The sequence below is a fragment of the Syngnathus acus genome, chromosome 21, assembly GCF_901709675.1.
Source record: "Syngnathus acus chromosome 21, fSynAcu1.2, whole genome shotgun sequence".
NCBI lineage: Eukaryota > Metazoa > Chordata > Actinopteri > Syngnathiformes > Syngnathidae > Syngnathus > Syngnathus acus.
In genome coordinates, this window is record NC_051105.1 from 2,893,622 (window position 1) to 2,903,227 (window position 9,606).

General features: G+C 42.3%; 1 protein-coding gene across 4 annotated transcripts; it reads right to left on the bottom strand.

The window, feature by feature from the left end:
* Positions 1-58: 58 nt before the first annotated feature.
* Positions 59-8,793, bottom strand: LOC119115300 (RCC1 and BTB domain-containing protein 1-like). 4 transcript variants are annotated; one of them, XM_037239692.1, is made up of 12 exons: positions 8,626-8,793; positions 6,169-6,392; positions 5,202-5,352; positions 4,955-5,121; positions 3,986-4,144; positions 3,804-3,911; positions 3,018-3,160; positions 2,304-2,494; positions 1,773-1,899; positions 750-901; positions 541-671; positions 59-463 (listed from the first exon to the last, which is right to left on the bottom strand). In XM_037239692.1, the coding sequence occupies exons 2-12, from the start codon at positions 6,292-6,294 to the stop codon at positions 323-325; spliced, it is 1,596 nt and encodes a 531-aa protein (XP_037095587.1). In that variant the 5' UTR covers positions 6,295-6,392; positions 8,626-8,793; the 3' UTR covers positions 59-322. The 4 variants fall into 4 exon arrangements, 3 of the variants coding, with proteins under 3 accessions (XP_037095587.1, XP_037095588.1, XP_037095589.1); XM_037239693.1 differs by lacking the exon at positions 8,626-8,793 and adding an exon at positions 6,775-6,810; XM_037239694.1 differs by lacking the exons at positions 6,169-6,392; positions 8,626-8,793 and adding an exon at positions 5,786-5,805.
* Between the last annotated feature and the right edge of the window lie 813 nt (positions 8,794-9,606).

Sequence of the window (9,606 nt, forward strand, 5' to 3'; positions counted from 1 at the left end):
ATAATTAGTGGAGAATCCTAGTTACAGAAGTAAGATTGTCAAGTCAATGAACTCAGACTTTTGATACGCTCAAAAATATCAAATGTTTTGAGCATTTATTTGCAGGGCACTATTGGATATATGCTTTCCGAGTAAGTGCTACTGATGAAAACATTTGGAACTGTCCACAAGTGCAAATGGTCAGTCAATGGAAAGGAAAAAAAAAAGTAGAAAAAGTGCTTAAAGTTCCTTGGTCAGTTGAATACCACAAGTCTTTCAAGTAGAAGAAAAAAAAAAAAAAAAGGTGACTGGACTAAATGTCCCTGAACGCATAATTTCTAGGTCAGTTCTTGAAAGCGCCGCAACGGCTGGCGCGACGTATGAAATCCTTGAGTAAATTACCGTCGCTTTGACAGAAGGCATCCGTCTGCGTCACTCGAGTCAGATGGTTGACGCAAAACTTGAAGCAGAACTCCTCCAAATCCTGGTTAACAACAATTGAAGGATTACTTACAATCCCATGATGAACTTCTTTTTTCTTGTGGGTGGGCAAAAGCGGACCTCGGCGTCGTATTGCACGGCGGCCGACAGCAGCGTGAAGGCGTTCTCCACCGTGATGCCACTCTTGATGATGTGCTGGCACAGACTCTTCAGACGATTCTCGCAGTAGGACGTGGCCAAGTCCAGAAGTCCTGCACAGGGAAAAGTTCAGTTCAGAAAGGACACAGAGCCAGATGAAGACAGTTTCCATCCGCGATTGAGGGTCTGACCGATGGCGTCCTCTGGCGGCAGCTCCACATTGTCGGTGTAGAGGAATTCCAGGAAGGAGCGATACACTGGGAAGGAAAACTGGTCGATTTCAATCACTTCCTTCATGTCTTCATTCCAGTGCGACTGGAACATGGTGCGGAAGTATTCACACCTAAACCAGACCACATATGGGGATCACACGATGGTTAATTTTCAAGTCAAATGCAACCTTACTGTCGGACCTCGTGTGATTTGAGTCCAAAAAAAAAATAATTTACAATTTGGCTAAGACACACCCTGGAAACTGAGACTGACCAAGCACAGCACAGAAAGGTTTTGCACTTATTTCTGCTTTGGTTGAGCTACGAGTCTGTCATTTACGGTTTCCATAGACCATAAAGAATGCATTATCTTACCAAAATCCATTCCTTCGCTATATAAATAATCTCACAGTTCTTTTATTTCAGACAGCACTTTTGTAGTTGCTATTTGCCTGACGTCTGCACGATTTGCTTTGACAGGCCACATAGTCAATTTTTGTCTGCTCCAAGTATTATTTTGAAAATAATGTTACAGTAATTCCCCACCTAATTATTCCTAAATTAACCATATTGCTTCTATGTGGAACCTGTCCTCAACTATTTGCTGAAGAAAAAAAAAAAAATATATATATATATATATATAACAGCCTATGCTATCTAGGTGATCTGTACGAGCGATATGTTGAGGAATTGTTTTATTTATTTTCTGTTTTTCTTTCATTTTCCCCAAACTAAGCCACATACTGTAAATGCAAGTCACACAGTCCCCCAAAAATGAACATGCACACCTTAGTGTAATAAACAAAATTGCTAGGATGATACGCATGGGTACTATAAGCCAACAATAACACCAAAGTTTTGAAAGACTAAAGCAAATGGGAGAAAACCGTGATTACGTTTGGCTCTCTAATATCACTGCCCTCTGTCTTGTACGCTTTACTGAACTTTGCTTTTTTCTTTTCTTCTTCTAATATTTAATGTATGCCATGAAGTGAGTCTGACCTGATCTTGAGAACTGCTTTGTGGACATGAATGTATTTGCCATCCACGCAGAACTTGAGATCGGACGTTTCTGGGTTGTCAAACTCCTTCTTGAGTGACTGAGCCACCGTCAGAAAGTCATCAAACTCTGAAAGGAGAATGGAACCCCTTGTTAATCCTATTCCAGTTCTTAGAACTGACTTGTTTCATAATGTACTTAACAGACACAACCATAACTGGTCTGATTTCATTGCCTTGGAACGCTTAAAAAGACTGATGTGGAGACTGCCTTAGATTTTTATTTTAGTGAATGCCCAACCTATAAGACTGATTTATTAATACCTAATACATTTACGTACAATAAATCTGATGTTTTTAATTAATAGTTTGTTAAGATTGTTTCATTTTAATTATTGAAATTAATCGTGTATTAAAATGCAATATTGAGGGAAGGAAACAATTTACAATTCGACCATTTTTCCAGTTTATAATTGGAAAAGCGCGGGGACCTCGTAGGTCTGGGTCCTTTTATCCGTTACATCCACATCTTACCCATGGACAGAAGCCTCCACATCACCGAGGGTGTGGCAAAGCAGGCAAAGACGTCGTCAGTGCAGGCAAAGTTCGTGAGGTGGGGCAGCAGAATGGACTGGCCCCTGCATTGGCCCCACATGTACACCTGGCCGCTCTGCGTTTTGGCGGCTGACGTGTGCGTCGAGTGACAGGCAGCCACCTCCACGATCCTGGAGAGCAAACAAAACACGACACCGCACGCAATCGATATAAATATATATTTTTGCAATCATTCTTGGAACATTTTGTCTTAAGCACTCTTTTTAAAAAAGTACACTAGTGTCTTGAAACATGATCTTAATTTGTTCCTTGACCACATTTGAAACTCAAAACTCAAAATCATCTTTCCGTGTTGAAATAAATGGAAATGTCGTTAATCTGCTCCGGCATGCTAACAAAGAACTATTTGTTTTATGTGTGATCTGCAACTCTTACTGCAAGCAATTAATATCGAATGAATAAAATTGTGGTAAACTCATTCAACTTGAACAAAACTAATTTGATATTTTCTGAGAACTGCCAATTCAAGACACAATGTAGCTTCTGTTGGATAAGAGGATTATTAAAAATTGTCAGCCTTAATGACACCAATTTTTCAGGGGTCACGATATCGCAACAGCAGGAAATCACACATCAAGCATGTTCAAAGTGTCACAAAGCATTGCTGCAAGCAAAGCAAGAGTCCTGTCAGACCTTCCTTCCTCACTCATAATCTGCACGGGGCTAAGGTGGTTGCTCTTGTTGCCCGTGCCGAGTTGCCCGTATGTGTTGGCGCCCCACGCGTAGAGGATGCCTTCATCCGTCAGCGCCAATGAATGTGCATACCCACACACGACCTAGAGTGCAAACAATTAGATATACATTTTACAGAAATGACTCAAACGAATATACGTAGAAATAAAAATATTGAAAGAAATGAAAACGTAAAAAAATTTGATGAAAAATAAATCTATAAAAGAAATTCATAAAATACTGGGGGAAATAATATTTAAAAAAATCTTAATGATAATAATCTTGTATAAAATACAGTGGACAAAAAAAGATGATCATCCATGAAATAAACACTTCCACACCGCAACATATTAATTTGCCATTGACGTCAGGGATGCAAACTGTAGTTGTAACAACAATTTGAACTGGAAATACTCCTCCACAACGACCAAAACTCACACTTTTTACAATTTGGCATTCTCCCGTACGATAAGTAACTGTTTCAAATTTGGTATCAAATCAGACAAAATCTCTTCATGACGCCTGGAAATGGACTACAGTCAGCTTCTCTGGAGGCGCTTTTTGTGGGTCAACTTACAATTGACATGACTACTAAATTTCGTGTCGTAAGTGAAACTGGCCTCAGGAAATTGTGAGTTTTTGAGCTTGTTTATTTGGGCTAAGAACAATACTGGCATTAGCGGAGAGGTATTCATCGAACAACATATGTTCCTTATTGTGGCGATAGCTTGAAGTGGAGTCACTCACCTGTTGCACACACAGACCCTGCAAACCGGTGACTCGACAAGGAGTCAGCTGGTTGCCGTTATTCCCCACTCCCAGCTGCCCGTTCCCATTGTAGCCCCAACTGAACACCTGTCCAAAGAGAAAAACAAGTCAAATCTGAGCAACATTCCACCAGAGAGCGAAGAACAATGTTTGGTCCTTGCCTTGCCGTTGTCCACTACCGCCATGGACGAGGTCTGTCCACAGACGATGCTGACCACCGTCCTGTTTTGAAGGCAGCTGGTAACACGACGCGGGTGAGGCTGAGTGGCTGTAGAACCCGAACCCACCTGGCCGCAGTTATTGTAGCCCCACGCGTACAACTGACACGTGGGAAAAAGTCACACGATGAGGTGCAATTGCATATATAAAACAGAAAAACCTGCCTTCACAAAATCATTAATGCTCACTATCGATCAAAACGGTCAACTACGGTATTTTTGATGGGCTACGGAGACCGTAGTCCTCATCTTCTGTATCCAAATGAAACAGTTGGGCAAGTTCGCCATCTGACATGCCAATTTCCCTCGTCATTGTCTGATCGTTGTCACGTTGCTCTTCGGCAATGATCCCGGCTTTCCAGGAAGCTTGAATTGTGCCTCGTAAGCATGTCTCTGTCTATGCGGAGGTACGTATTCCTCTACGTGTCACGTCCAGTCCTCTGATTGCGCCTCGTAAGCAAACGTAAACGTAAGCAAACGGGTGCCTGTATATCACGTCTCTGTGTAGCAGAAGCCAATGGCGGCGGAGGTACGTACTCTTCTACTTGTTACATCCAGTCGTCTGATTGGTTTACCGCCCCGATCGACGCAAAACGTAATGTCCTCTGGTTGGTTCATCGGGTGCCTGTGTATTACGTCTCTGTGTGGCGGTGTGAGTCGCAATTCGTTCACTTTATTTTAATTAGTGATTTCATATTTTGCGCAGTCGGATGAGATAGTGTGACGTCATAGCGACTGTCATTCAGCAGGGCTCGTGGCATGTCTTTGTATAGAATTTTATAATGTGGCTTCTGGTAACAATATACGAAAATGAAAAAGAATTTTTCATAGAGTGACAATAGAATGAAGAATAAAGGGGTAGTAATGGATAAACTAATACTTCTTCTACGCTGCTAGAAGTGAAGCACCTACCTCTCCAAATTCAGTGAGCGCCATGGAGTGGTGCGAGCCGCAGGCCACCTCGGTCACTTTCTTGTTGAGCAGGTTAGTTGTCACCAGCACTGGCGCTAGCCCTTGGTTAGTGGTCCCGTTCCCCAGCTGGCTGTAGCCATTGTGTCCCCAGGCGAACAGCTCGCCATCTGAAATGACAAAAGATTCAGCAAAAAAAAAATACAAAATACCAGTTGCAATATTGCGACAATTCGCAGGAGGACAATACCCTCGGTGGCCAGTAGCACGTGCGGACCGCTGCCGTAGCTCATGCTGATCACCTTCTTGCCACTCAGGAAGTCCAGCTTCTTGCGCACAATGGTGCTCTGGCTGTCTCCGGTGCCCAGGCAGTTGCTGCAGTTGAGCCCAAACACATAGACCTGAAACGGGCAGAGCAAATAATCCTGGTTACGTGAGAAAACAGCCAGAGAGCTAGATTCATTGCCTACTGCTGCCAAACTTGTGTTATGACGCAAAGCTGACTTTGACTTTGACTCATTTCATCCATCCATTATCTGTACCACTTCTCCTCACAAGGGTCGCTCGCAGGGGGTGCTGGAGCGTGTCAACTGGGTATGCAGTTTTTATTTTTCTTAGTGGACGCACCGGACTGTTTGTGGGGGCGTCTCGTCAATTGTTTTGAATGTTTTTAACTGTGCCCTGATGCTTTTAAAGCTTTCTTTTTCTTTGATGCCTTTTATGTTTTGTGTAAAGCACTTTGAATTACCTTGTTGTTGAAATGTGCTATACAAATAAACTTGCCTTGCCTATTGGAGTGTAAACAATATTGAGATACGCGTTTAAGTTACTGACCGTTGAAATGAATGGAAAACCCACTTACTCCATTCCAGCTGAAAGAAACCACATGATTTTTTTTGGTTGTGTTTTTTTAAAAGCAAATGTGAAAAAGCCTCATAAAAATATTAATACAATAATTAAATGAAATATTAAGAATTGAACAGTGTGTGCATCACAATATAGCACGGCAATTTAATTTGTTGTGCACAAGGCAGTAAAAGACTGACGTGCTGATAATGACAACTAATACTTCGACTCAGTAAGATACTGTAGAGAATAAATATATGCCTATTAGCATTGTTATATTATCAGTGCTGATCCACCTTTAGTGCTCAAATATCCATTTGCTTGAAGGGTTCTAAAACAGCGACTAGCGATGCTAACTATTAGTGTGTCACCTCATCGTCGCTGGTTATGAAGATGGCCTCATTTGCGGATGCTCCAAAAACAAATGCTTTCCATACGCAGGCCAGTTCCTGGGGTGCCATCAGACTGAAGAGGGGCCACTTTGCGACGTCCACCATTTTGTGTGTCGGTTACTCTGAGGTCAGTTTGTGGGGTGGAGTGCAACCATCAAACAGAAGCCAAAGGAGGGCGGTCCGGCAGGTGGAAAGTGGAGACACTGCAGACAGCAAGACGTGTCAATATTTTTACAATAAACAACCATGCGCAGATGAGTGTGAAAACAAACACGTCGACCGCACGGAGGGGATCATCTATCGTGATTGGACCACAGACATGCAGATAAAATGTGGACAAGAATAAACAAACTGAGTTACCTCATTATTTATTATTGCCAAGCAGGGAGGCAATGGGTCCCATTTTTATAGTCTTTGGTATGACCCAGTCAGGGTTTGAACCCACAACCTTCCAGTCTCAGGGCGGACACTCTACCACTAGGCCACCTTAACATTTCTTTCCAAACACTGCCTGTGACGCGGCAGTAATACCGCAGCAACACGGAAGTAAGACTAATAGGGCTGGATAAAAAAACAACAACATACCGGTAAAAGTCACTGAGACGCGGCGGTAACACAGCAGCAACACGGTAGTACAGCACCAACAGGGCTCGTTAAAAAACGTACCAGTAAAAAAAAAAGCCATCTTCATCTTCCTCCTGTGCACTGAAACCATCGAAGTCTTCCTCCTCAGTGTCCGATTGGAATAGCGTTAGATAGCCTTCGCCTCACACGTTCTCAGTCTCTCTTTCGTCGTCGCTTTTATGCATTTCTTCGAGTGTGATGAGGGTCTGTTCATGCGAATTTTATTCATGCACGAAGCGCTAAATTACATTAAACGAGCGAGCGACACGGATAGCTCCAGAGTAGACGGGACCACGAAATAAAGAAAAGGGTGACGCGCCACAACGTCATCAACATCGACTGCCTTTAGCTTAAAAGCGGCATCATATGCATTTCTTTTGTCCCCCATAATGACGGTTTGTGTATAAAAGCTTCCTTTCAGTAAGTCCGTCTTGACAAACTAGCACGTCTTCTTCGGCGCATTATCTCTTCGTCTGTCTCGCTCTTGCTTCCTGCTAGAGCGCCCCCTGGAGGCCGTAAAAATCCATAAATACGCCGCGCCGCCATTTAAGCTCTATTTCCCTCTTTGACAGCCAAATCGATTGCTTTTAACTTATAAGCTGCATCAAATGCATTTCTTCGTGTGTTTTCCATGATGAGGGTGTGTGCGTGATATGCCAGCTCAGCTCAAATTTCACCACACCCAGATGTGTGTGTGCCGGTCATTGGGACTTTGATGCGCGAAATGTTCAAAACACAAACTAGCACGTCTTCTTCGGCGCATTATCTCTTCTTCGTCCGTCTCGCTCTTGCTTCCTGCTAGAGCGTCCCCTGGAGGCCGTAAAAATCCATAAATACGCCGCGCCGCCATTTAAGCCTCGGGGTTCAAAGTAACCTTCTGAATAAAATGCATTAAAAGTTCACGTTCATTACAACTTGTTTTTGGTGAGCAAAATGTCAGAAGAATTGAATTTAAATGCTGATTGATTGGGTTTTAATACAATGCAGATGGTCCAAACAGCGCCACTGCTTTGTGTAATCTCTGAGTCACATGGCAGAGTAAGATAAAGGGTTTAGAGCCCTTTGACGCAGGTCACCTAGCGTGCATTCCTACTAAAGCTCATAATAGTCACAAGCAACACAGCCAGAATAAGCAGCAGCCATAGTAGTGTTTCAAAATAGTATTTTTGTTGTTTTTTTCTTCAAGATACCGCAGTGTATAAAAGTGATCAAGTCATCACAAAAATCACAAAATAAATCCTTATATAAGCCGCAGGGTTCAACATTTTGGAAAAAATCGCGGTTTATAGTCCGGAAATTACGGTAAATGCATTTAGAAAAGGCATGGGACATTGTGATTTTCTTAGAATGTTGTATTAGTGAGCATTTGAATATATGAATGCAGGCAGATATTTTACAAATACAGTTTGAATATTGAAATTGTGATAACGTAATCAGAGTCTTCTTTAATAATATCCTTAATAATATTAATTGGCCAGACGATTTTCCCTACCAGAATTAGCACTTTTTAGAATTGGTAAAAGTGTGTTTTAATGCCAAACATTCAAAGTCAAACCTCTACATACGAATTTAATTCATTCTGGGACCTACTTCATATGTACGTGGCCAGCAATTAGGTGGCCATTGTTAAGAACGCACTATTCATCAAACCGGCTGACACCGCAAGAGAACACAAAAAAGGGGACGCCGACCAGCCAGTAGTTGCTGGATTTATCCGTTTCCAACGTGACGGCTAAGCTAGCTAGCTAGCTAGCTAGCTGATTTGCAGTCAACGAAACCACATAACCTTGTTTTTGGCGAGGAAAAACTCACCTGTTAAAAATTTGCGCGTGGGCTCTCGGGAAGCGGGTCTAATTGTCGCCTTCACCATGGTACCCGAGGGTCCACTGTGGCCGTCGGTCGCTAATGTTTACAACGCCCCCCTCCGGAAGCTACCAACCACCAGTTAGTCCGCAGACGCCGATCTCAACTGTGCTGGTGCTGACTTGGCGAATGTTTGCTGACGTCACCGTCACAATTGCAGGTAAAATAATCGATCACAGAGCTGGCCTGTTTCGATTGAAACGCGACTTGATAAGGGACGAGCTGGGATTCAGGTGGGGGGGAAATCAGGAATAGCCAAGGATTTCTCAGTGTGTCCGTAAATCTTTCATTCATTCATTCATTCATTCACTTTTGTCCAATTTCTGAAAAGATTAGTCACTGAATTTGAGATTCCAAGAAATGTCAATGACTAGGACGGGCTACTCCTGGCAATTGTAACCCACAAAACAAAAACTTTTTCATAAGTGTTTAGCAATCATCATGAGTCCATCAATTTTTTTCATCATGCCATCATAATCTGCACCAGTAGTTCTAGGCATGAAATGGCTCAAATTACACAACCCTGATATTAACTGGGATTGAAAATTGGAGCACCTTTTGTCATTCACATTGTTTGCTGTCCTCTCATTCTCACATTCCAACCTCTGTTAAAGATGTAGTGGAGGATATTAATTAATGAATAGGTTCTTTTTTTTTTTACCTCCAAGGAGGACAAAACACTTTGACCCCTCATTGACTACAGGAGTTTAATGAAATAACAAGAATTAGTACCCACTTCCACTTATGGATTCCGCTTTCATATGCTTGCGGTCAGCAACTATTTTTTCCTGAACTAGATTTACGCAACGCATATTATAGTTTATACCAAAAAATAAAACAAAGTTCTACATTTCCCCTCGTTAAAATACCCATAAAAATGGAAAAATTGTTTTTTCTCCTTGCCAAATATCTACCATTTTTGACTGATTC